Source organism: Amblyraja radiata, chromosome 10 (assembly GCF_010909765.2).
Source record: "Amblyraja radiata isolate CabotCenter1 chromosome 10, sAmbRad1.1.pri, whole genome shotgun sequence".
NCBI classification, from domain to species: Eukaryota; Metazoa; Chordata; class Chondrichthyes; order Rajiformes; family Rajidae; genus Amblyraja; species Amblyraja radiata.
Window position 1 is genome coordinate 24,978,581 of NC_045965.1, and position 27,139 is coordinate 25,005,719.

Here is a 27,139-nt window from a genome sequence, read left to right on the forward strand (position 1 = left end):
GGCCCTCGAGTCCTGGCAACATCCTCATAAATCTTTTCTGCACCATTTCCAACTTAACAACATCTTTCCTACAATGGGGTGACCAAAACTGAACACAATACTTCCAAATGCAATCTCATCTAAGTCTTGTACAACTGTAACATGATCCCCCACAACTTCTATACTCAATACTTTGACTGATGAAGGCCAATGTGCTGAAAGCCTTTCTGACTATCCTATCTATTTGTAATGCCACTTTCAAGGAATTATGTGCGTACACTCCTAGATTTATCTGCTCTACAACACTCCCCAGTGCCTTGCCATTCACTGTGTAGGTCCTGTCCCGGTTTGACTTCGCAAAATGCAACACCTCACACTTCTCTGTATTAAACTTAATTAACCATTCCACCTGCCTAATCGATCAAGATCTTGCTGCAATTTTTAACAACCCATCTTTGCTATCTACAATACAACCCACTTTAGTGTTATCTCAAACTTACAAATCCTATCTTATACGTTCTTATTCCAAATCATTGCTAAAGATGACAAACAGAAATGGACCCAGCAGCGAACTCTGAGGCACACCGCTAGTCACAGGCCTCCAGTCCGAAAAACAACCTTCCACCATCACCCTCTGCTTCCTTCCATTAAGTCAATTTTCCATCCAGTCGGCTAGCTCTCCCATGTGATCCAACTTTCTAGAGCGGTCTACCATGTGGAAACTTGTGAAATGCCTTGCTGAAATCTATGTATACAACATCTGTTGCTCTGCCCTCATCAACCTTTTTGATGACATCTTAAAAATCTCAATAACATTTGTGAGACATGAACTCCCACAACACAAAAACAGGTTGACTAACCCTAACCAGTCCCTGTGTATCTAAATGTATATAGATCTTATCCCTCAGAATAAGCTCTAGTAACCTTCCGACCACAGATGATAGTCTCACTGGCCAGTAGTTCCCAGGCTTTTCCCTGCAGCCCTTCTTAAATAGAGGCACAACATTTGCCACAATCCAGTCTTCCAGCACCTCACCTGTATTTATTGATGACACATACATCTCAGCCAGAGTACCTGCAATTTCCTCTATACCTTCCCACAGTGCCCTCTGATTTATCTGATCAGGCCCGGGAGATTTATCCATCTTCATATGTGTTAGGACCTTCAGCACCTCCTTGGCTAGAGATACAGAGAAAGTGCAGGTTCAAAATGTGCAAGGTATGCAGTGGAAGATCAGACTACGCCATATTTTATGGCAGATAACAGCAGGGAAGAAGCTTTTCCTGAATCTAGTGTATCGCATTGACTTGTAATTAAGAAGATAGCTGACCACCACTATTATCTACTTGCCAGTAACACCTTCACCCAAAAAATTATTATAAATTGGGTTGTATTCCATGTAGCTTAATTGAGAATGAAGACCGTTTTTATCACTTATGCAGTTGAATCTTGGAATTAATTTATATCAAATTAAGAGTTGTGAAGTTTGCTCCAGTGGATGTGCCGTGTTCAGACTTTCAAAATACTTTCTGTAAGGTGCCACATCGAATACATGAGTTCTAATGTAAGGGCATGAGGATTGGTTAACAAACAGAAAACTAGTTGAAATATTCAGGTTGAGAGGCCGTGGCTGGCACAGTGATTGAGAGATTTGTGCTGGGGCTCCATCTTTTCACCTAAGTCAGTGATTTAATGAATGAACTAGGTATAGTATATTAACGTTTGATGATGGTACTAAGATGAGTAATGTTGCTGGCTGTGAGGAGGATATGGACAAGTCTCTGGTATATAGAGATAGGCTGAGCTAACAGGCAACAATATACAAATTGGAATATATTGTAAAATATTGTAAAAGTCATCCACTTTGATTTAAAAACAACAGGAAGACAAAGTATGTTTTAAATAGCAAAACTATGAAAGATATTCATATTCAGAGAGACCTAGGTCTTGAGCCAAGATCAGGAAAGTTAACGTAAAGGTTGACCAAACAATCAGGGAAGTAAAAGATATGCCAACCTTTGTAGCAAAAAGACTTGAATGCAAATATAAAGATGACATTACAATTATGCAGGACACTGGTCAAATAACACCTGAAATATTATGAACAGATCTGATCTCACCAAAAGAACTACAACACCTGTAGTACAATGAGCATTCACCAAGTTGATTCCTGGGATGAGGTGGATTTGACCTAGAAGAAGATACTGGGTTATACTCTCTTGACTTAATATACTCTCTGCACATCTGGCCGCCCCCAGCGGCGACTGCGGAGGTTTGTGGTCCCGACCACGGGGGAAAATGGAGGAGGACTGACTAAACTTTGTGCCTTCCACCACAGTGATGAATGCTGTGGTGGATGTTTGTGTTACATTTTTATTGTGTACTAGACTATGGGAGGGCTGGTCCCCCAACGCAATATTCCACCTCTCCACCAATTCCAATATTGGTGGCCAGTGGGGGTGGGGGGGGGGGGGGAGGGCTTTCTGGAGCGCTAGTATGGGTGTTGTGGCTGAAGGAACTGGTTTCCAGAGGGCTAGTATTGACATTGTGGGCCGAATAGATTCTTGGGCTGGTGGCTCAGTCACTCAAGCCTGTTGTGCTGGCAGCTCACTCACTCACGGCTGGTGGGCTGGCAGTTGACACGGCTATTTCTTGATATTCCATTTCAAGCAGGGTGCAAGGCCACCAAATTCAAGTGCACTTTCTTACCACTTCAAGCAGGGTGCAAGTCCACCAAATTCAAGTGCAGTTTCATACCATTTCAAGCAGCGTGCAAGGCCACTAAAGACAGTGAGTCGTGACCTCTCCCATCTCCATCTTGCAGAGACTGAGCCACGCCCACACTTCTGGGTTTTATAGTCCCTCCCCTCCCACCAGAAGGGGTGTGGCCTTCATGGCGTGATTGACATGAGAGAGAATCTCAACATTTTTTAAACACATAATTCTTTTATTTTTCATCGATGGGAAAAATCCTCAGCACCTGATGAGCGGAAGGGAACTCTGAGTAAGATGGCTAAAAATCACAGCCGTACGTGGTAGCGCTTTTTCTAAAATCAATATAAAGCACAAACAGGAAGTGGTCACGATTATAGAAGGCAAGACAACTTTAATTGGGCAAGACAACTTTAATTAGGCAGCACAGCTTTAGCATTTCCAAACCAAAGGCAGCACAGCTTTAGCATTTCCAAACCAAAGGCAGCACAGCTTTAGCATTTCCAAACTATATTTTCACACCACATTAAGGGCACTTACAGGTCAGTAAAACCACTCACAGTTTAGTAGACATGTGTTCAGTGTTATTCACAGCTCAGACTAAGGGACGTGACCCTTTCGCTGCCCCATCTTGCAGAGACTGACTGAGGCACTCAACGTTTCCGGGTTGTATAGTTCCTCCGGAAGGGGCGTGGCGAGAAAGAGAAGGAGAGAAAATCTCATCATTTTTTAAACACTAATAACTCTTATTTTTCGTCAATGGGAAAAATCCTCTTGTCCTGCGCAGGGGGACTCTGAGTAAGATGGCCAAAAATCACAGCCGTAAGTGGCAGCGTTTTTTATAAAATCAATATGCAGAACACCAGGAAGTGGTCAAGATCAGACTTTTAGTAATATAGATTGTGTGTTTTTTATTGTACCGCTGCTGGCAAGTTCATTTCACTGCACTTTATTGTGCATGTGACGAATAAATCTGACTATTGACTAATAGTCATAGAGTCATGAAGCGTGGCCCAACTTGCCCACACCGACCAACGTGTCCCATCCATACTAGTCCCACCTGCCTGCATTCGGCCCATATTCCCTCTAAACTATCCTATCCATATATCTGTTCAAATATTTCTTAAACATTGTGAAAGTAACTGCCTCAACCATCTCATCTGGAAGCTTGTTCCATACACCTACCGCTTTCAATGTGTGTGTAAAAATAAAATTGCCCCTCAGGTTCCTATGAAATCTTTCCCCCCTCACCTTAAACCTATGCCTTCTGATTCTTGATTCCCCTACACTGGGTAAAAGTCTCTGTGCATTTAACCTATTTATTACTTTCATGATCTTATACACCTCTATAAGATCACCCCTCATCCTCCTGCACTCCAAGGAATAAAGTCCTAGCCTGCTCAACCTCTCCCACTCTCGCTTAGCGACATTCTCAAAAATATTCTCTACTCCAAATGTGGCCTCACCAATGATTTAAGAATAGAAGTGCAGCTCTTTTTAATGAAATTATTGAAACATACAATATTCTCTTGGGGATTTTACTGGGTCAATTAAGGTATGTTGTTTCCCTTGGTTGTCATGTCTAGAATCAAAATAACCACTTCAGGACTTAGACGAACCTTTGGAATTTTCCATTCAAAAGATTGTGGAGGCTTAGTCACTAATTATACAAGTCAGACAAAAGTGCTGGAGAAACTCAGCGGGTGCAGCAGCATCTATGGAGCGAAGGAAATAGGCAACGTTTCGGGCCAAAACCCCTTTTCCCGTATCCAACAAAAAAAATAAAAATAAAATAAAGGTAATTATACAAGGCAAAATTAAGAGAATTTTGCACATTAAGGAAATGAAAGGAAGTGTTATATAGGTAGAAAAGAGGTTCTTAAGTAGCATCAACTGTAATCTTAGTAAATGGCAGAGCAGGTACATGGAGCCAAAAGACCACCTCCTGTTTTTATTTCATATGTTCCTATTTTGGTAGAATCTGATTATTCAATTCTATTGATTTCCCTATTTTGAGTCATTTTTCTATTACCATCCCAATAAGATACCCGAATCTCACACGTTAATGTGTTTCTTCAGTCACAGAAGGATTCTAAAGTGTTTAAACACAGTTATACTAGCCTCCTGTTTATTTTTAACTGAAAGACTAGCAGCGTAATGTATGCTTAAGTTATTGCAGTAAGAAATAGTAACAAAATGATTGCAAACATTAAATAGCTCAGTGGCTTTAAGTTCTGGTTCTGAAAACCACAACTTTGTCTCAGTATCAATCAACATAATTTGTTTCTAAAATAACTTGTAAATATAAGATCTGTGCACAAATTGAGGCTGTAAATCGTTAATTTTAGATATTTATTAAATTGTGAATTATTTCTTTAATGTCTATTTAGAATTACAGAGCAATTATACACCTTCATATTGTTGAATTAACTAAGTACTGGTTGAAATGTGCTTAAAAATCGGACGGTTGATTTAGGAGACTAAGACTACATTATTGTCTGAAAAGATTTATATCTCCACTTTTGAAGTTCTGGAATAGCGATTGGGTTGCTAATGTGGCAACGCTGTCCAGTAGAATTGAATAGCAGTTTTGTTTATTTCACTTATTTTTTCATATATAGAAAAGAATTTAAAGGAAACAAGAATCTATTGACTGTGCATGGAAGGACAGCTAATGCGCAGGTGAGTTGAGTATTTTTGTGTTGAATGTGTTACTGCATCTCTGAAATCTGTTTGAAACACTGTAGTTCTATAAGCAATAAAAAAATAGGTTTGTAGATGTCGAATTGGATATTTCTTAAAATAAATCTCTTTAGAAACCCAAGTATATTTAAGTTATTGAACAAATATCAATGCTGCTGTAAGGCTGAGTGCTGAGAGGTAAATACAAACAGAAAATTGTGGAAATAATCAGCGTGGAGACACCTGCTAGTACAGGTGCACAACCTTTTATCCGGAGTTCCGGAAACCGAAAAACTCCGAAAACCGGCCATTTTTTCCAGGATGTCGTCTGCACACCAAAGCTCGCGTTTGGCGCCAAACTTGACCCGATACAACCCACGATCAACCCAGGTCTGTACTACTGTAGCGGCTGCCTCCTACCCGGAGACCGGGAAGACACTTAAACATCTGTAAATCATTGCTTAAATGTTAGTCAGTTAGTTTGGAGGGCTTTTATGTGAAGGGGGGGGTGAAGGGGGAAACTTTAATTCTTAGTCCCCTACCTGGTCGGAGAGGCGGGGAGCGGTCAATGCCTTACCGGGTCGCCGTGCAGTAAGCTCCGGAGCGCTGTGGCCGCCGACTCCCAGCTGGGGCTGCGGGCGTCCGGCCGCGGGCGGCGCCGGTTGGAGCTCCGACCCCGGCAACTCTACCCCTGGCTGCGCGGCGCTCCAAATCCAGAGTGGCCCGCGGCCGGACACCCGCAGCCCCAGCACCGCTGTGGCCGCCGACATGTTGTGTGTCGGCGGCCACAGCGCTCCGGAGCTTACCGCATGGCGACACGGTAAGGCATTGCCCGCTCCCCGCTGGTATCCCAGCGCTGCGACGCCGCCGACTCCCAACATCGCGGCGCTGGGGCTGCGGGCGTCCGGCCGCGGGCCGCGCTGGATTTGGAGCGCCGCGCAGCCAGGGGTAGAGTTGCCGGGGTCAGAGCTCCAACCGGCGCCGCCCGCGGCCGGAAGCCCGCAGCCCCCAGCTCCGCGATGTTGGGAGTCGGCGGCCACAGCGCTCCGGAGCTTACTGCACGGCGACCCGGTAAGGCATTGCCCGCTCCCCGCCTCTCCGACCAGGTAGGGGACTAAGAATTAAAGTTTCCCCCTTCACCCCCCCCACCACATAAAATCCCTCCAAACTAACTGACTAACATTTAAGCAATGATTCTCCGGGGAGGAGGCAGCCGCTCCAGACTTTTCAAGCCGCCCGCGCTACCTACCTAATCTACGCTAAAAATCTTCCATTCGGAAATCCGAAAAATTCCGAAATCCGACAAGTGTCTGGTCCCAAGGCTTTCGGATAAAAGGTTGTGCACCTGTACATCCAGTATTTCCTATTTTTATTCAAATATATATAGCATCTACAGTTTCTATTTTCCAGTGCTGATAGATAAGGCCAGCATTCACTTCTGTAAAATGTTTTTACAGTCCCCAAACACCTGTCTGACAGATCAAACACTCTTCAGGAGTTGGGTGTGGATTTGTCATTGACCACTCTCCGCAGAAGACCTCTCAGCACCTCAGTCTTTCCATCACCTTTGGAAACTGTTATTCCTGTTTATCAACAGGAGGACCAAAGTTGTGTCAATAAAAGTCAAAGAAGCCATTATGAGACTGAGAAACAAGAATAAAACTGTTAGAGACTTCAGCCAAACCTTTGGCTTACCAAAATCAACCGTTTGGAACATCATTAAGAAGAAAGGGAGCACTGGTGAGCTTATTAATCGCAAAGGGACTGGCAGGCCAAGGAAGACCTCCACAGCTGATGACAGAAGAATTCTCTCTATAATAAAGAAAAAAGCCCAAACACCTGTCCAACAGATCAGAAACACTCTTCAGGAGTCAGGTGTGGATTTGTCAATGACCACTGTCCACAGAAGACTTCATGAACAGAAATACAGAGGCTACACAGCAAGATGCAAACCACCGGTTAGCCACAAAAATAGGATGGCTGGGTTACAGTTTGCCAAGAAGTACTTAAAAGAGCAACTACAGTTCTGGAAAAAAGGTCTTGTGGACTGATGGGATGAAGATTAACATATCAGAGTGATTGCAAGAGCAAAGTATGAAGGAGAGAAGGAACTGCCCAAGATCCAAAGCACATCACCTAAACTGAAACACGGTGGTGGGGGTGTTATGGCCTGGGCATGTATGGCTGCTGAAGGTACTAGCTCACTTATCTTCATTGATGACACAACTGCTGATGGTACAGGTGCACAACCTTTTATCCGAAAGCCTTGGGACCAGACACTTTTCGTAATTCAGAATTTGTCGGTCTTCGGAATGGAAATTTTTTTGCGTAGATTTTAATGGCTGGCTCAGTGGTAGAGTGCTCGGCTCATATCCGCAAGGTCGCGAGTTTGCGCCTTGATCCCGGCAGTTACTCGGTCGCGAGTTTGAGACTTCAATGTCGTTTTTTCTTGCAGAATAAATGTTTGTATGAAATGCAGTGTAGGAGAGGTGTGCTGACTGTGTGGGCAGAACTTTGGAAGTGATTGCCCACCAATCTAAAAAGCCGCTGTGTCTCCCTGTCCCTGGGATAGCAGGGGGCGATCAAACAGCACAATACCCCCCTCCCCCTCCAACTCCAGAGGAATCCGCTCCCCGATGGGCCGCTACGGCGACAAGTGGCAGTTTGCTCACAGCCCGAGCTGCGCCCCCTCATCCGCCACCCCAAGAACAAGACGTACCTTGCACACCATCAGCTTCTGCCCCTACGTGTTCCTCTGGAGTTGGAGCGGGGCTGGGCTGGAGTTGCTGCTGGCTGTGGGTCTCTGGGATCTCCGTGCTTGCAGTGGGCCTGGGGGTCGGTGTCCCGTTGGTCCTGACGTCTCCGGCCACCCCCCTGGACTGGAGCTGAGACTGGGAACTGTACCGCCCTTGCCCCCTCCCTCTGCAACTGCAAACAACCCCACTCTCCTGCAAGGGCGGTACAGTTCCCGGAGGATGGCAGGTGGCCGGAGACGTCAGGACCAACAGGAACCCGCTCCCCGATGGGCCCCTACGACGCCCCGAGCTGCGCCCCGTCATCCGCAACCCAGGTTCCTCTGTAGTTGGAGCGGGTCTGGGCTGGGCTACTGTTGGCTGTGGGTCTCTGGGATCTCCGTGCTTGCAGTGGGCCTGGGGGTCGGTGTCCCGATGAGGGGGCGCAGCTCGGGGAACGGCTTCTGGTGGTCCTGACGTCTCCGGCCAGTTTGCAGTTTTCCTCTGGAGTTGGAACGGGGCTGGGCTGCTGCTGGCTGTGGGTCTCTGGGATCTCTGTGCTTGCAGTGGGCCTGGGGGTCGGTGTCCCGTTGGTCCTGACGTCTCCGGTGACTGGCACGGTCCTGCTGGCATCGCCGACTGAAGACAGTGCAAAGCCCCCGCGCTGGTGCAATGGGCGGGGAGCTGGAGAGGGGAGGGAAGGGGTCACACACATGGCCGGGAAGCAGAGGGGTGTAGATGGGGTGAAACTGAAGGGAGCGACAATCTGCTGCTCGATACACAGTGTATCGTGAGTCTACCATGGGAACTTTTTAACTCAGCGGGCAGGCAGCAGCATATGGTCAATTATTAACCCTCCCGCGCAATATACCCTCACCTTCTCTTTTATGAATGGGGATTTAGTTCCCCTTTCTTCGAGGACTGACCGGAGGTTCCGCTGTCACCTCTGCGGGCCGCCCTCGGTGAACGTTTTCAAGGACCTTTCTTCAAGGACCGAAAAAATGGCCGCTATTCGGAGGTTTTCGTTATTTGGATCTTCGGATAAAAGCTTGTGCACCTGTAGTAGCATCATGAATTCTGAAGTGTATAGACACATCCTATCTGCTCAAGTTCAAACAAATGCCTCAAAACTCATTGACCAGCGGTTCATTCTACAGCAAGACAATGATCCCAAACATACTGCTAAAGCAACAAAGGAGTTTTTCAAAGCTAAAAAAAAGGTAAATTCTTGAGTGGCCAAGTCAATCACATGATCTGAACCCAATTGAGCATGCCTTTTCTATGCTGAAGAGAATACTGAAAGGGACTAGCCCCCAAAACAAGTATAAGCTAAAGATGACTCCAATACAGGCCTGGCAGAGCATCACCAGAGAAGACACCCACCCAGCAACTGGTGATGTCCATGAATCGCAGGCTTCAAGCAGTCATTGCATGCAAAGGATATGCAACAAAAAACTAAATATGACTACTTTCATTTACATGACATTGCTGTGTCCCAAACATTATGGTGCCCTGAAATGAAATTTTCACATGCTCAAGCAGATAACTAAATTAATTGAATTAAAATGACATTTATTTGCCTCTGTACTCCACAATTTGAGATTTGTAATAGACAAAATCACATGTGGTTAAAGTGCACATTGTCAGATTTTAATAAAGGCTATTTTTATACATTTTGGTTTCACCATGTAGAAATTACAGCAGTGTTTATGCATATTTTTCCCCCCCACATTTCAGGGCACCATACTTTGCTCTTGCCATCACTCTGATATAAGTTAATCTTCGTCTCACCTGTTCACAAGACCTTTTTCCAGAACTGTGGTTGCTCATTTCTTGGCAAACTGTAACCCTGCCATCCTATTTTTGCAGCTAACCAGTGGTTTGCATCTTGCAGTGTAGCCTCTGCATTTCTGTTCATGACGTCTTCTGCGGGCAGTGGTCATTGCCAAATCTACATTTGACTCCTGAAGAATGTTTCTGATCTGTCAGACAGGTGTTTGGGGATTTTTCTTTATTATAGAGATAATTCTTCTATCATCAGCTGTGGAGGTCTTCCTTGGCCTGCCAGTCCCTTTGCGATTAATAAGCTCACCAGTGCCAATGTGCACTTTAACCACATGTGATTTTCTTTCTATTACAAATCTCAAATTGTGGCATACAGAGGCAAATAAATAAATGATGGGTCTTTGTCCCAAACATTATGGAGAGCACTGTACATTCGGTCCACCAAGGCCTTTGTGATCTCCCGGTTGCCAACTATTTTAACTTTAGTTTTCATTCCCATATTGACCTCTCTATCCTGGGCCGCCTCTATTCCCAGAGTGAGGCCACATGCAAATTGAAGGAACAGCACCTCATACTTTGCTTGGATCGCTTACAACCCGGCGGTATGAGCGTTGAATTCTCTCATTTTAGGCAAACACTCTCCTCCCTGCTTCCTTCTTCGTCTATTAAAAGTCAGTTAACCAGTTCCACAATTCGCAACAAAGTATCTTTCATAGGATCACACCGTCCCTCGCCCACATTCGGCCTTTCGTAATGTCATATGTTGCTGGCACTGATTTGTCCTGGTCTTTTCTTGCTTCCAATTCCTCCCTCCCCGCCCCCTCCTGCAATCAGTCTGAAGAAGGATCCTGGCCCGAAATGTCACCTATCCATTTTCTCCAGAGATGCTGCTTGACCTGCTTAGTTGCTCCGGCATTTTGTGTCTATCTCCAGCATTTGCAGTCTCTCTATTGTCTCGAGAAATAACTAGTTGGCTGTGCATAACTTTAGTTATCTGCTTGAGCATGTGAAAATCTGTACAAAATAACAAGTACATTTTATTTCATGTGATGTCGACACCTGTATTAATATTGTAGGGAGTGTGCATAATTACAGAGAAATGCCTGGCATAAGTACATTAATATGACAAATAGCTTTCATAGAGACACAGCACGAAAACAGCCCCTTCAGCTCAATGAGTCACGCTAACCATCAGCACTCTTTAACACTAATTCTACAATAACCCTTTTTTTTTGTGGGACTCACATTCTCATAATTAACCTACACACTAGGGGCAATTTACAGTAAGCAACTAACCTACCGTACTACTTAGAATGTGGGAAGGAAACTGGAGCACCTGGAATAAACCCACGTGTTAATTGGAAGAATGAATAAGCAGACAGTTAACTATAATAATTTTGCTGCATTGTTGGGTGTAATCAGCAGCAAAAAAGTAAAATATGTTCAAGATCAATTTCTACAATTTCTCGTCCTATTAACCAAACCATGTGTTTCATCCATCAAGCAGATTTGCTTTCAATAGTTTTTGGAATTGTTCTACAACTGTTTTCATAGAAACCTAGAAAGTACCAGTAGGAAGAGGCGACTTTGGCCTTTGAATCTTTTCCACTAGTCAGTCCAACTCAAAACCATAGTCCCATACCATTCCTACATCCTTGATGCCATCATTCTTTGAAACAGCCTCTTGTTCCAGTAGTGAGCAAAACAATTGCATGTTACATACAAACTGAACAAAAATAATTAGAATGTATCATTTTTTTAATTGTATATCATGATTCTTTTTCAGAAGGATTCTTTTTGTGGGTTGCCACCCGACAGAATGTGACAATTATAGCATCAGAAGATAATATTTCTGTGCACGTTTTAATATACATTAAAAACATTTTATTTGTCAAGGGGCTGTCCCACTGCGGCGACCTAATCTGCGAGTTTAGACGAGTTTGCCCTTGCCCTTTCTCCTTCATGCTCGAGGGAAGTTCCCGAATACTCGTGGCCTCAGCCAGGTCTAGGAATATTTTTCAGCATGTTGAAAAGTTTTCCGTGAATAAAATTTGGTTGGCATGGTTCTTTTTGACTCGTAGTGCAGTGGAGTGGGGTCGCTCTTTAGTTACAGGCAGTCGAGGGCAACTGTTGGCAATCCCTTTCGCTGACCGTGCATTTTGATTGGCTCATTGGAGTTTCCAGGGCCAGGGAAAACCGACAGGTAGGTAAAATGCCCGCTAAACTTTATTATACTTCTTAAAAGTGTCTCCACTCCTTCTCCCTCCCCTTCTCTCCACCTCTCCCCCTCTTCTCTCCCCCTCTCCCCCCTCTTCTCTCGCCTCCCCCTCTTCTCTCACCTCCCCCTCTTCGCTCGCCTCCCCCTCTTCTCTCGCCCCCCCCTTCTCTCCCCCCTTCTTTCCCCCCTTTCTCTTCCCCCCCCCTTCTCTTCCCCCCTTCTCTTCCCCCCCTTCTCTCCCCCCCCTTCTCTTTCCCCCCCTTCTCTTTCCCCCCCTTCTCTTTCCCCCCCTTCTCTTTCCCCCCCTTCTCTTCCCCCCCTTCTCTCCCCCCCCCTTCTCTCCCCCCCCTTCTCTCCCCCCCTTCTCTCCCCCCCCTTCTCTCCCCCCTTCTCTCTCCCCCCTTCTCTCCCCCCCCTTCTCTCCCCCCCCTTCTCTCCCCCCCTTCTCTCCCCCCCTTCTCTCCCCCCCTTTCTCTCTCCCCCCCTCCCACCCCCCCCCTTCTTCTCCCCCCCCTTCTCTCTCCCCCCCTTCTCTCCCCCCCCTTCTCTCCCCCCCTTTCTCTCTCCCCCACCTCCCACCCCCCCCTTCTCCCCCCCCCTTCTCCCCCAGGTTTTCCAGGCGACTGCCCTCGAGCTTGAAGGTCGAAGGCACTCTTCATAACTCGCGGATTAGGTCACCGCAGTGGGACAGCCCCTTTAGTCTGAATAATTTGTTTTTCCTTCAACCAAGTGGTATAATCTGTCTAATTTTACAACTCCCTTGATTATACAATTATTATACGATTTATTTATTGTCATTTGAACCTCAAATGAAGTTCCAACGAAATTTGTTCTTTGCAGTCATACAAGGTACAATCCAGATTTGAACTAATTTCCTTGTCTGTAGTTATCCCCTTCGGCAATTCTAACAACTTTCCTATTTTGGATGTCAAATTGCCGACTTGACCCTTTGATTATTGATTTTTTTAATGATTAAATCACCATTTCTCTAAAATTAATATGAGGAAGTTTTAGCCCAACAACCTTGGAGACCTTTTAGACTAGACTTCATTCTTGTAATTCTCCTTTGACCCTTACCAGAGGCCACTGGGAAATCTCCAAAGAGTGAACCCTGTATAATAAACGACAGACTTGATAGTGATTTTGCTGCATTATTTGATGATTGGAGTCCATTAATCTGTTACCAATGGCAAAATACAGCATATACTGGAAATATAAACAAAAAATTGCTGGTAATACTCACTGATCAGATAGCATGGTGTATGATTTCTGCATTTTATGTTTGGGTAATGGCTGATGTAATTGCAGATCACCTATGAGAATACGTCTTTTGCAGATAAAGCCTTTTGAGACTGGTCACCCAGCAGCTCAAAGCAACCAACTGTTATAGAATATAGAGAAGCTAATCTGAAGCGAAATCATAGATGGGCAAAAGCTGTAGAGTAGTGATAAGAAGAAACTTCAACTGTCCTAACATAGACTGGAAGTAGCTTCAATAAGGAGACCAAAGTTATACATGGTATCCAAAGTATGATCTCCTCTTTACCCTGCAGTTTTTGTAAAATTCCCAACTTTTATACCTTCTTCCAAATGGTCGATGGAAAGACATAAGTCTCTGTCAGCCTCGGGTGCATCTGCGCCCCCAGTCACTGTCGCAGATGTCAGATTGTCCTTCTGATTATGAAGCTACGGAAAGCAATAGGCCCAGGTGGAGTCCTCGTTCATGTCCTCAGGGCCAATGCCGATCAGCTGGCAGTAATATTCACAGGTAGTCAAAAATTCTGGGGGAAACCCAGCGGGTGAGGCAGCATCTATGGAACAAAGGAAATAGGCAATGTTTTGGGTCGAGACCCTTCTTCAGACTGATGTGAGGGTTGGGGGGGGGGGGGGGGGGGGGGAGAAGAAAGGAAGAGGTGGAGCCAGTGGGCTGATGGAGAGAGCTGAGAAGGGGAGGAGAAAGTAGGAAAGATCTGAAATTAATCACAAATATCTTTAACATCTCCCTGCTCCATTCTGAAGTTCCAACCTGCAATAAAAGCAAGGTAGCGTGACTAAATGATTAGCATTCAGTGGTTCTGACACTGATAATCATAACGTGCTTCAAGAGGCTGGTTGGTCATGGTGCACATTGGCTCCAGCCTTCCAGATAACCTTGATCCATGGCAGTTTCCCACACTATCTCCCTGGTCGTTCACATCCCTGGAACATCTGGATAGCCAGGACACTTATGCCAGACTCCTATTTATTGACTAATATTCTGCCTTCAGCACCATAATCCCAACCAAAATCATCTTCAAACTCTTGGACCTAGAACTCAGCACACCCCTTTGCAACTGGATCCTCGACTTCCTGAACCATAGACTACAATCATAAGTTCATGTCATAAGAGCAGATTTAATAATAATAATAATAAATTTTATTTATTTATGGGCGCCTTTCAAGAGTCAAGGACACCTCAAGATTTACGCCATTCAGAGAGTGTATTCTGCCATTTAATCATGACTAACATTGGGTGCAGTCTGTATGGAGTTGATGTGTTTTCCCGAGTACCTTGTGGGTTTTCTCCGGGTGCTCCGGTTACCTCCCACACTCCAAAGATGTGCAGGTTTGTAGGTAAATTGGCTTCTGTAAATTGTTTCTAATGTGCAGGATAGAAAGAGTGTATGGGTGTTGGGTGGAATAGACTCGGTGGTCTGAAGGGCTTGTTTCCACGTTCATCGCTAAAACTAAAATATCTAACCTAATTGCAGAACTTGAACCTGTACTGTAGTCTGGTTGATGTGAACATCGTGTAGCTTCACATGAAATACAGCAAGAAGTTCTCCCAACAACTGGGTCAATATTCGTCTCTCAACCAACTACACAAAAAACAAGCTGAAGCCAAATATATAATTTTGGGTTTCGGCCCGAAACGTTGCCTATTTCCTTCGCCCCATAGATGCTGCTGCACCTGCTGAGTTTCTCCAGCATTTTTGTGTACCTTCGATTTTCCAGCATCTGCAGCTCCTTCTTAAACACATATATAATTTTGGCATTTGGCTGTGCACAAAATGGTTTTATATATGTTTATGGTATGTTTGTTATCATCAGTTAGGGCATAGAGTATAAGAGTCACAAAGTCTTGTTGCAGCTTTATAAAAGTTTGGTTAGGCACATATGGAGTATTGTGTGCAGTTCTGATTGCCTCAGTAAAGGATGGATGCAGAGGCTTTGGAGAGAGTGCAGAAGAGATTTACCTGAATGCTGAATGAATTAGACAGTATTAGTTATGAGGAGAAGTTGGGCGGAGACGAAACCAGCCTCCTCACCATTGACTCCATCTACACCTCACAATGCCTCAGTTAAAGCTGCCATATAGGCAAGGACGTAACCCGCTCTGGTCATTCCTCCTCCTCCCTGCTCCCGTCAAGTCAAGTCAAGTTTATTTGTCACATACACATGCGAGATGTGCAGTGAAATGAAAGTGGCAATGCTCGCGGACTTTTGTGCAAAAAGACAAACAACCAAACAAACTATAAACACAATCATAACACACATATTCTTTTACATAATAAATAATGGAAGGAAAAACGTTCAGTAGAGTTAGTCCCTGGTGAGAAAGGCGTTTACAGTCCGAATGGCCTCTGGGAAGAAACTCCTTCTCAACCTCTCCATTCTCACCGCATGGCAACGGAGGCGTTTGCCTGACCGTAGCAGCTGGAACAGTCCGTTGCAGGGGTGGAAGGGGTCTCTCATGATCTTGTTGGCTCTGGAGTTGCACCTCCTGATGTATAATTCCTGCAGGGGGGTGAGTGAAGTTCCCATAGTGCGTTTGGCCGAACGCACTACTCTCTGCAGAGCCTTCTTGTCCTTGGCAGAGCAATTCCCAAACCAGATGGTAATGTTCCCGGACAAGATGCTTTCCACCGCCGCTGCGTAGAAGCACTGGAGGATCCTCGGAGACACTCTGAATTTCCTCAATTGCCTGAGGTGGTAAAGGCGCTGCCTTGCCTTACTCACGAGTGCTGAGGCGTGTGATGCCCATGTCATATCCTCGGAGATGTGGACTCCCAGATATTTAAAACAGTTCACCCTATCCACAGGATCCCCATTTATCCTCAATGGAGTGTACGTCCTCGGATGATGTGCCCTCCTAAAGTCCATGATCAGCTCCTTCGTTTTTTTGATGTTCAAGAGGAGGCTGTTATCCTGGCACCAGAGTGCTAGATCAGCCACCTCCTCCCGGTAGGCCTTCTCGTCGTTGTCTGAGATCAGGCCCACCACCATAGTGTCATCAGCAAACTTAATTATTGAGTTGGAGCTGAACCTAGCCACACAGTCATGTGTGTACAGGGAGTACAATAGGGGGCTGAGGACGCAACCCTGGGGCGATCCTTTGCTCAGGGTGAGGGACTTCGATGTATTTCCTCCCATCTTGACTACGTGGGTCCTGGCGGTGAGAAAGTCCAGGACCCAGGCACACAGGGAGGTGTTGAGCCCCAATTCCATTAGCTTCCCGGCCAGTCTGGTGGGGATTATCATGTTGAAGGCTGAACTGTAGTCTATGAACAGCATCCTCACGTAACCCCCCTTCTGGCTGTCCAGATGGGAGAGAGCGGTGTGCAAGACCTGGGAGACCGCATCGTCCGTGGATCTGTTCGGACGGTATGCGAACTGCAACGGTAGAAGATACAGAGGCTTGAAAGCATGCAACACCAGACACAGGAACACAACTAGACACAGGAACAATTTCTTCCCCTCTGTTATCAGGCTTCTGAACGGCCCTTCCATCAGCTAGGATACTGTCTGATTCATCTCTACTACATTGCAGGTTTTGGACTTTGACTATGAAGCTGGTGCACTACAATGCTGAGGACTATATTCTGCATGTTCCCTTTGCTCTACCAATTGTACTTGAGTTTGACTTGATTGTGTTGACGCATATAGTATTATCTGATCTGACTGGATAGCATGCAAATCAAAGCTTTTCACTGTACTTCGGTATACGTGACAATAATAAACCATAACCTGCACCAGATCAACAAACTGTTTCTCTGGAGCTTCAGAGGTTGAGGGAAAACCTGATAGAAGTATATAAAATCATGAGTGGCATAGATGGAATAGAAAGTCAGAAGCTATTTCCCAGGGTGGAAATTTCAAAGACTCAATGACATAGCTTAGGGCCAGAGGGAAAGTTTAAAGGAGACGTTCGGAGCAAGTTTTTTTTTACACAGAATGGTGGTTGCCTGGGATGCGCTGCCAGGGCTGGTGGGGGAAGCAGGCACATTTGGGAGGCATTTAGATTGGCAGTGGATATGCAGGGAATAGAGGTATATGGACCACATGCAGGTTGAGGAGATAGGTTAAACTTGGCATCATGTTTGCTGGCACAGACATTATGGCCGTAGGGCTGGTTTCTGTGCTACACTGTTCTATGATCTAAGGTGTAAACAATTTTCTCTCGAAGTATTGTATTTAGAAATGGATTTGTTTTTTGATCTTTTAACTGCTCATTGTTAGATACTCACAGTACTAATTTTTCGAAAAAAAGGCACAATCTGTAACAAACGCTTGAGTTCCGAGGATTGATTCCTGGATTCTGAATAGCTGATCTTAGCTCGGACAGCTGTTAACCTAAATACGCCAGCTCATAGTAAAATACTTGTACAAGAATAGCTACGGGCGATATGCCAGTGAACCTCATGGCAATGAACCACAGCAAGTTCCAATTGCTCAAAGAAAAGGAATAACATTGATGAAAAGTTAAAATGTCCAATCATTTCTATGCAATATGCCATGTTTATGTTAAAGGTGCATTAATGGTGCTACTGGTGTGTGTTCTATTTATTACATAGTATAAAGATCAAATTATTTATGAAACCTAGCTGTTTTTTGAGGACTTGATATGCCACAATGTATAAATTTCATTTCTGGGCAACGGCTTGTGCCATTCTTGAGCTAGGTATCACGGTATGCTGATGTGAGATCTGATAATTGTTCCACAGTTTGTTTAAACATTTTTCCATATTCTTTCCTTGTGGTTGTCTGAAATTGACGGTTGACTGTGGCTTTGTGACCAGATATTATTTGCTATATTAGTGATTAATAGTGACAAACTGTGGTCATTTTGTGAACACCACTGTGATTGTTGTTCTTTGCTCCCTTTTGCCTGTATTCATTCTTCTGAACTACACTGACTAATCCTCAACACCTTCTGGTTAAGTAGATTGTAACAGATTATGTTGTTATTAATGGATTAACACAATTAACTTTATCACCATTTTGTAGATCACTGAGTGCAGATTATGAAACATTTTAAAATATATTTTAAGGCTTCTGTCTTTCATCCTTTGCATCCATCTGGACATTACTTCTGTGATTAAAGATTGATGTGTTTATGATCTTCTATCAGTGATGATCTTTAGTAGCTCAAACTGTGCTTAAGGATTCAGGGGTGAAGCACACCACAACTCTTTTGTCCCATCTTTTTCCGCACCTCTAGAGCTGCCGGACAAATGATGCTTACAGCAAGGTGTTGCAACTGGGACAGTATCCAGCCTTAGATTTACGTGGTGTTTTAATATGATAGATTGTTAACGTACACACCATGAACGGATTGCAAATAATGTGCATGGAGGGGAAATTTCTGAGTCTGATATGCTCTTTTCTTTTCTCTCCCTATCTCCTACTATCAGGTGTATTGGTGTTCGCCCAGGAGAAATCGGAATGGATGTTACAAGCCGATGTACGCTCGGCGATCCTAACAAACTGCCTGAGGGAGTACCACAACCAGCTAGGATGCCATTTGTATCAGACAAACATCCCCGGCAGACTTTAGAAGTGATTAACCTACTGAGGAAGCACCGGGAACTCTGCGACGTGGTGCTGGTTGTGGGCGCAAAAAAGATTTATGCACATCGAGTTATCCTATCTGCCTGCAGTCCTTACTTCCGAGCCATGTTCACTGGTGAGCTTGCAGAAAGCCGGCAAACGGAGGTTGTGATTCGTGATATTGACGAACGAGCTATGGAGCTTTTAATTGACTTTGCTTACACGTCTCAGATAACAGTAGAAGAGGGGAATGTACAGACCTTGCTGCCGGCTGCCTGCCTCCTGCAGCTGGCCGAGATCCAGGAGGCATGCTGTGAGTTCTTGAAAAGACAACTTGATCCCTCCAACTGCCTTGGGATCAGAGCTTTTGCTGACACCCACTCCTGCAGAGAACTGCTCCGCATCGCTGACAAATTCACTCAGCACAACTTCCAAGAGGTAAGGGCTAATGAAAAGCGACAAGATCCACGTGTTCCCAGTGTAATTCAACTTAAGCAATGACCTCCACAAGAATGCTGTATTTTTCCTGCATTCACAATTGAATGTTCATGGTGCAGTAAATTTGGCTACCATAGATTTAATTATTTTTAAATCTATTGATTCTTTGCAAATTATTTATATATAAGTGGGATAATAGAAATATTTTATTCCCTGGAAGTCATTTGGGCATTAAAGGAGGAATATTTGAATTTTACCACAGGCTTATTGATCTATTTTATCCTAAATGGTGAGCTGATCAAAATTCAGCCTTTGTCCTTCTCGTCTAAGTTGCTTTAGAAGGAACATTTGTGTTGGCCTCTACTTGTGTGGTAGAGAGGGCAAAGGCAATGTATTTCCATTCTATGGACCTTTATAAATGGATCTCCTGTGTTCCTCCTAGATATTCCTGACAATGTTTTTTTATCACAATAATGAAAACCTCTATAAAGAAGTGCTGTTGAAAATGTAGACAAATTATTCAATTTCCTGTTACCTACCTTTGTCATGCTACTTATCGATGTACCAGTCTGCCATTGTATAATATGTATCTCGACTTGTTAACATAATACATGGGTTTGACATGATGGGGTAAAGGCATGTGATTTCATAGTGAAACTCGTGAATTCCCATACGTGAGTATGTTCTGTTTTATTTTGTTATTTTAAAGCAGTCTTGATGAAAGTCATGCAGTTTCTGAAAGAAAGGGCAATTGTAGAAGATTGCATCATATGGGGACCTTTGAGTAGTGAGAGCAAATTTCTTCGGCATAAACCGTTGCACTTGACTTACTTTCTTGAGAAAATGTTACAGTGCGTAGGAAATGGAGAGGCAGCCACTGGAAATCCCTATAATCTACTAAATTCCTCCTTTTTCACCTCCTTCCATTATTTAAGATTTGAAATATGCAATAATGAGAAATTAGTATTTTACATCTGGTGAAGAAATAATTAATCTTTAGGCCTTCAAAAAACTATCTTTAGGCCTTCAAAAAACAATTACCATCCTCTTGCCTTTTTGCATAAACATAATACATGTTGATTTTATTTCACCCTTTCCTATCCTGAATCCTTAATTCCAAATCATAGCTAGCCTGTGGTATGTTGTCACATGCTCATTCTTTCAATGCAAGTGGAGATTAAAGTTCCTTAAGAACTATCTACATGTTTTGTTTCTCCACTGGAAGCCACAAGAAAGCAGAAAAAGGGGATATTTTGTTTTAAAGTCGGGGATGAGCAAGAATATTTCCATTAGAATTATCTCCCATATCTATTACTGTAATTGAAAAGGACACGCTAGATGAAGGAAACGTGTTCCCGATGTTGGGGGAGTCCAGAACCAGGGGCCACAGTTTAAGAATAAGGGGTAGGCCATTCAGAACTGAGATGAGGAAAAACATTTTCACCCAGATAGTTGTGAATTTGTGGAATTCTCTGCCTCAGAAGGCAGTGGAGGCCGATTCACTAGATGCATTCAAAAGAGAGTTAGAGCTCTTAGGGCTAGCGGAATCATGGGATATGGAAGAAGGCAGGAACGGGATACTGATGGTGGATGATCAGCCATGATCACATTGAATGGCGCTGTTGGCTCGAAGGGCTGAATGGCCTACCCCTGCACTTATTTTCTATGTATTCAACGGGCCAATTATTTAATGTGAAATCTTTTCCAAAGTGGTCATCTATTTCAATACAAAATCATTGGGACATCACACACCATCATGACAACACCGTTGGTTCAAGGTTTGACACTGTCCAATCCTTCCTCGGGTAACGACATGTTAATGGGTTACAAAGAGGCTATTTTGGTATCTCTGTATTTTAAGCCTCATGACTGATCATTACAATATATAATTTATTTTAATCTTTGAATTCAGAATAAGATTATCTTCTAGATGTGTTAAACTTTGTTTCTTTAGTTTGCAACTGATGAACTGTATATTTCTAGCATTTTGTGCTCTGATTTCAGCACATATATTGCACCTAAAGTAAGGTGACGTTTATGCAGAGAATTGAAGGGTTGTTGCAGATGACTCCTTTTGAAAGGTCATCTTTCAATTTGGAATTGGCTCAGACCCACTGTCGGGTATTTTGAGATCTGTATATTTTTATTAAGGGTAACACGTTATCACTCCAGTAGATTCGCAGAACTCTCATTTCATAGGATCTTAAAATGATGCATTTGGTAATGAGTGCTCTGGGGTATCGTGCATGCTCTTGCTGCGATTTGAAAGACTCCATGTTTGTTTTCTCTGAAACCTGTTCATTTGATGCTTACCGCAAATATTTATACTAAAACTGGATAAAAGCATTCAGAATGGCAAGAACTCAGGAAAATATCAGGGAAGAAGTACTGAGTAAATTGTTGAAATTGTGGGTTAACATGTCTCTGGACTTTAATAGATTTCATTTGGGGTCTCATAGGAAATAGCTAGTGAGATAGTTAATGCATTGGTTTTGATTTATCAAAGTTTGCAGCAATCAGAGAAGGTTATATTAGATCACAAATGTAACTCCATTTTGGTTTGTGTGCGTGTGCATGCGCGCGCGTGTGTGTGTTGTCGCAGGGGGCCAGTTAGCTTAGTGTATGCTATAGGTAAAAAGTTAAAAGCTATATCATTAAACACATTATAGCAACACCTTTAGAAAATTACAGGTAGTCAGGCAAAGTCCACATGGCTTAATAAAATTGTTTGACCAATTTGTTGGGATTCTTTGAAATAAAATGTTGGCATAAAGGGAAACAATTAATGGATTGTACTTGGATTTCAATTATTTGATAAGGTGCTACATCGAATGTTATTACAGGATCTAAAAAAATGCTTCTTGTAGGGGGTACCATGGATAGAGAACTGGTTAGCCACTCAGAAACAAAGTAGGCATAAATGTCTATTTTATGGTTGGCAAGATGTGATGAGAGGTGTGTAACTGAGATCAGTATTAGGGCCTCAACTTCTGAGAATTTGTATAAATATTTTCAATCAGGGAACCAAGGATATGGTTGTCAGAGTTGCTGATGCTACAAAGATAAATTAGAATGTAAGTTGGATACATATTAAGTGAGTGGGCAAAGATCTGTAGGGTTATTGCATCATAGTTGTACAGCACAGAAATGAACCCTTTGTCCCAATGTCCATGTTGACTGTGATGTCTACCTATAGTAATCCTATTTGCCCACATTGGGCCTGAAGCTCTCTCGTTTCCTGTCCAAGGAACTGTCAAAATGTTTGTTAAGTCTCCCTTTTAAATATAGTTAAAAAAAACAAAGACCTAAAAATGAATTACCCAGTGTGCCGCAAGTTTAAATTAAATTTAGCTTTGCCTCGATCAATTTGCTGCTTGCCTGTATTTCTTGCAAGTTAGGTTTCTATGTCCATTTAGGGTGTTCACACAACTTTATTCTAATACATAATATTCCTTACTTGTTTTGCTTCTCTGGCCCTTTTTTATTCCATTCTTCATGCACTCACCCTGCATCATTCTAACCTTCACCATTTTATTCAATAAAAATATACTGTCTTGCATTTCCTTATTTTTGATTCTAAAGGTTATTTCTCTATTTCCTGTTATTTCATTCCCTTCCCCTGTTATTTCCCCTTTCACGTAATTTTTTGGACTTCCAAACCTTCCTTCTGTTTCACATTGGTCTTTGCTTGGTGTACGTTCCTTTTGCTCATTAATTATTTTCTTGTTTAAATCTCCCATTGTTTTTTGACCACTTACATTCTTTGAAATCTAGTCCAAGCAAGTACTTTAACTAAGATGTTCTGATTACTTGATCGGATTAGTTTAAAGGTAATATCAAACAAAGTGCCATTAAGACGGGCGGCACAGTGGCACAGCGGTAGAGTTGCTGCCTTACAGCGTTGGAGACCCAGGTTCGATCCCGACGACAGATGCTGTCTGTACGGAGTTTGTACGTTCTCCCCTTGACCACGTAGGTTTTCTCCGAGATCTTCGGTTTTCTCCCACACTCCAAAGCGTACAGGTTTGTAGGCTTGCTATAAATGTAACTTATCCCTAGTGTGTGTTAGATAGTGTTTGTGTGCGGGGATCGCTGTTTGGCGTGGACATGGTGGGCCGAAGGGCCTGTATCTCTACACTAAAACTAAATTAAAAGACAAAGGAACCTTGATCAAAGTTTGAAGGATCATCATACTGAAAACCTTTTGGGAATTTGGAGAGAGTTATGAAGAAATTCCAAGGCTTAGTTTTCAAAGGTGAAGGAAGGGGGGCACAATTATTAACTTTGGCTGTAAGGAAGAGTTCACAATTGGGGGAATCACAGATATCACTGGTTAGGAAGCTGGAAGAAAGATCAAAGATTAGAACCATTGATCTGTTGTGGCTTACCGCCAAGTTCGCTTACCGCCACAACAGATCAACGGTGGATGTGATCTCACTGGCTCTCCACTCCGTTCTGGACCACTTGGACAACAAAAACTCATATGTCAGGCTGTTATTCATTAATTACAGCTCGGCATTTAATACAATCATCGCCTCCAAGCTGGTTACCAAACACACAGAACTGGGTCTCTGCGCATCCCTCTGCAATTGGATCCTCGACTTCCTCATTCACAGACCACAGTCTGTTCGTATTGGTGGAAATGTGTCAGACTCGATAACAATCAGCACGGGAGCACCTCAAGGTTGCGTGCTCAGCCCCCTGTTGTACTCCCTCTATACTCATGACTGCGTAGCCGGTCATAGTGCGAACTCCATCATCAAGTTCGCTGACGACACCACTGTTGTGGGACGTATCACTGATGGGGATGAGTCAGAGTATAGAAGAGAGATCGAGTGACTGTCCATATGGTGCCAGCACAATAACCTGGCCCTCAACACCAGCAAAACCAAGGAACTGATTGTGGACTTTGGAAGGAGTAGGATGGGGACCCACAGTCCCATTTATATCAACGGGTCGATGATTGAAAGGGTCAAGAGCTTAAAATTCCTGGGCATGCACATCTCTGAAGATCTTTCCTGGTCCGAAAACACTGATGCTATTATAAAGAAAGCACATCAGCGCCTCTACTTCCTGAGAAGATTACGGGGAGTCGGTTTGTCAAGGAGGACTCTCTCTAACCTCTACAGGTGTACAGTAGAGAGCATGCTGACCGGTTGCATCCTGGCTTGGTTCGGTTACTTGAGCGCCCTGGAGAGGAAAAGACTACAAAAAGTAGTAAACGCTGCCCAGTCCATCATCGGCTCTGATCTTGCTTCCATCGAGGGGATCTATCGCAGTCGCTGCCTCAAAAAGGCTGGCAGTATCATCAAGGGCCCACACCATCCTGGCCACACTCTCATCTCTCTGCTACCTTCAGGTAGAAGGTACAGGAGCCTGAAGACTGCAATGACCAGGTTCAGAAATAGCTGATTCCCCACAGCCATCAGGCTATTAAACTTGGCTCGGACAAAACTCTGAACATTAATAGCCCATTCTCTGTTATTTGCACTTTATCAGTTTATTTATTCATGTGTGTATATATTTATATAATGGTATATGGACACACTGATCTGTTTTGTAGTCATGCCTACTATGTTGTGCTGAAGCAAAGCAAGAATTTCATTGTCCTATCAGGGACACATGACAATAAACTCTCTTGAATCTTGAATGAAAGTGAATAATTCTATCAGTTAGGTATCAGAATTTTAGATCATCTCAAGTTTGCTCTGGGTAAAATGGGAAAAGCTGGACAGCGGTGTAATGGGCTTGTAAATGATCTGAGACTATCAGGTGATATTATGCTTAAAGTATTACGATGACCTAAAAATGTGGTGATGAAATTATCTTGAGAGTAAAGTTACATAGTTACAAACAATAAAAAGAGTTTAGGGCCTGTCCCACTGAGGAGATCTCCACCGCGACCTTAAGCGATTAAAGAAAAATCAAGGTCGCGGTGACCTAAGACCTCCTACCACCTTCTACGAATATATGTACGACCTCTTACGACTATGTTGATGACCTCCCTCGACAATGAAGAAGACCTCCTTCGACTATGTTGAAGACTGGCTTCGACCATGTACGTTTTACTCGAGTATGGTCTCTGGCAAATTGGTCCGTAAATGAGCACGACCCCCTTAAAACCTCAGAGGATCACACCGAAAACCAACAACGACCAGTGACGAGTGTCTACAGCTCAAATGATCACCTGATAAAATGTCTGCATTTTATTCTCACTAAAAAATGCCTCCCAGATTTAAAAAAAAAATAATTCTGAACCATGCAAGCAAGGAAGGAACTAGTTTGGAGGATGCTAGTAAAAATACAACTACTGTTGTTTGCAGTAGCCCTTTTGCTTCAGCAGCCTTTTAAGAAAGGCAGAAGGGGAAGAGCAAGGGTGAAGAGGAAGCACAAGAAGAGGTCTCAATGGGTGAATGGAGATGATGTGATGGACTGACCCAGTACACCAGATGTTTGGAAAAGAGTGACGCTGGGGTTTGACAAAAGATGGATCTTTAAGCACACATGTGGGACAGTGGATGGCAAGCATGCCATTCTTGTCCCTGTCCCTGTACCCCTCATTTTCCTTTTCGTACAGGATGACATTCTGCTGGAACCATTCCTCAAGGTCCCCCTCCTGCTGCCTGGTGAAGGTGTAGGGCATAACCTTCCTCCAGCCCTCCCTCACCACCAATGGGGCATCTGTCTCTGATGCTGTGTCAGACACAGGAGAAAGGGCTGCTTTGCTGCCTTCAAATGAGGCAGTGAAGAGTGGGTGGTGGTGGGGACATATACTACCACTCTGGTCTCCTCCTCCAGGAGTCTCTCATGCAGGGCTACGTCCTCCTGCACTATCACCTCCTGTGACATCACCTCCTGCCACTCCTCCTCCTGAGTGGGCAACACCTCTATGGAAGGTTTTTATTAGGGTTGTGCCCTCCCCCAGCGCTGCTGCCTTTTTGGTGCCATCTCTAAAACACAAATCTCCTCTCCAAAAAACTCTCCAGCTATGAATGAACATGTCTTGGAGTGAAAGAGGTGACGTTCTGCTGTTTAAATCACCTTTTTTTTTACTGACCTTTTTTCACCCCGGAGTTATTACTTCGACCTTCCACCACCTTCGACTACCTACGACTAGCAACACGACCTACTACGACCAGCTTTGACTAGATCTACAACTAAAAAAATATCGATCTTTCCCACAGAGACCTATTTTTGGTCGCGGTCAATTTTTATCATTTTGAAAAATACACCGCGACCTAGCTTAAACCTCGACTACGCGGTGACCACTCTCGATCATGAAGGAGAGTGACGAAGACCTCCTATAACCTCGTGGCGACCTTGCCGCGACTATGGGTCACGGGCAAACTCGCCAGAGGTCGCCCAAGTGGGACTGGGGATTTTAGTTTCAACCAGAGACCAGTAATGTAGAAGGCCTCTGCGAGGTTTGTAAGTTCATGAATGGAACAGAGTGCGATAGCTTGACTTCCCAATCTTTGCTTGAAGGAGATTTATGTCAGAAGGTAATCTGAGAGTTAGGACTTAGAGGTAATTCTGATGTTTTGGATGACCTTTCTAAATGACAGCATGATGGAAAGAATTCAAACCAGAAATTTGGAAAAAGTACTGATACATTTCAGAGGCAGCAACAAAATCAAGGTGCTTTGGATTGGAAGGGGAAGTTGATGATGGGCAGTTCTTTGAGGGAATATAGGGATCAAGAGATAACAGCAGAAAGGGATTAGCCCAAGATTGTGAGGAGGTTGGCCATCAACAACCAGCTAAAAGGAATGCGAAGAAGAG

General features: G+C 43.8%; 1 protein-coding gene across 3 annotated transcripts in view; it reads left to right on the forward strand.

Moving 5' to 3' along the window:
• The window catches only part of klhl20 (kelch like family member 20), a 56,153-nt gene that overhangs the window by 3,820 nt on the left and 25,194 nt on the right, over positions 1-27,139 (forward strand). For 2 of the 3 annotated variants that reach the window (XM_033028374.1, XM_033028377.1), the window contains exons 2-3: positions 5,314-5,374; positions 18,784-19,357. In XM_033028374.1, coding sequence (XP_032884265.1) covers positions 5,352-5,374; positions 18,784-19,357 — 597 coding nt within the window. In that variant the 5' untranslated portion in view covers positions 5,314-5,351. The remainder of the gene's footprint in view (positions 1-5,313; positions 5,375-18,783; positions 19,358-27,139) is intronic. The other variant, XM_033028375.1, reaches the window with a different exon arrangement.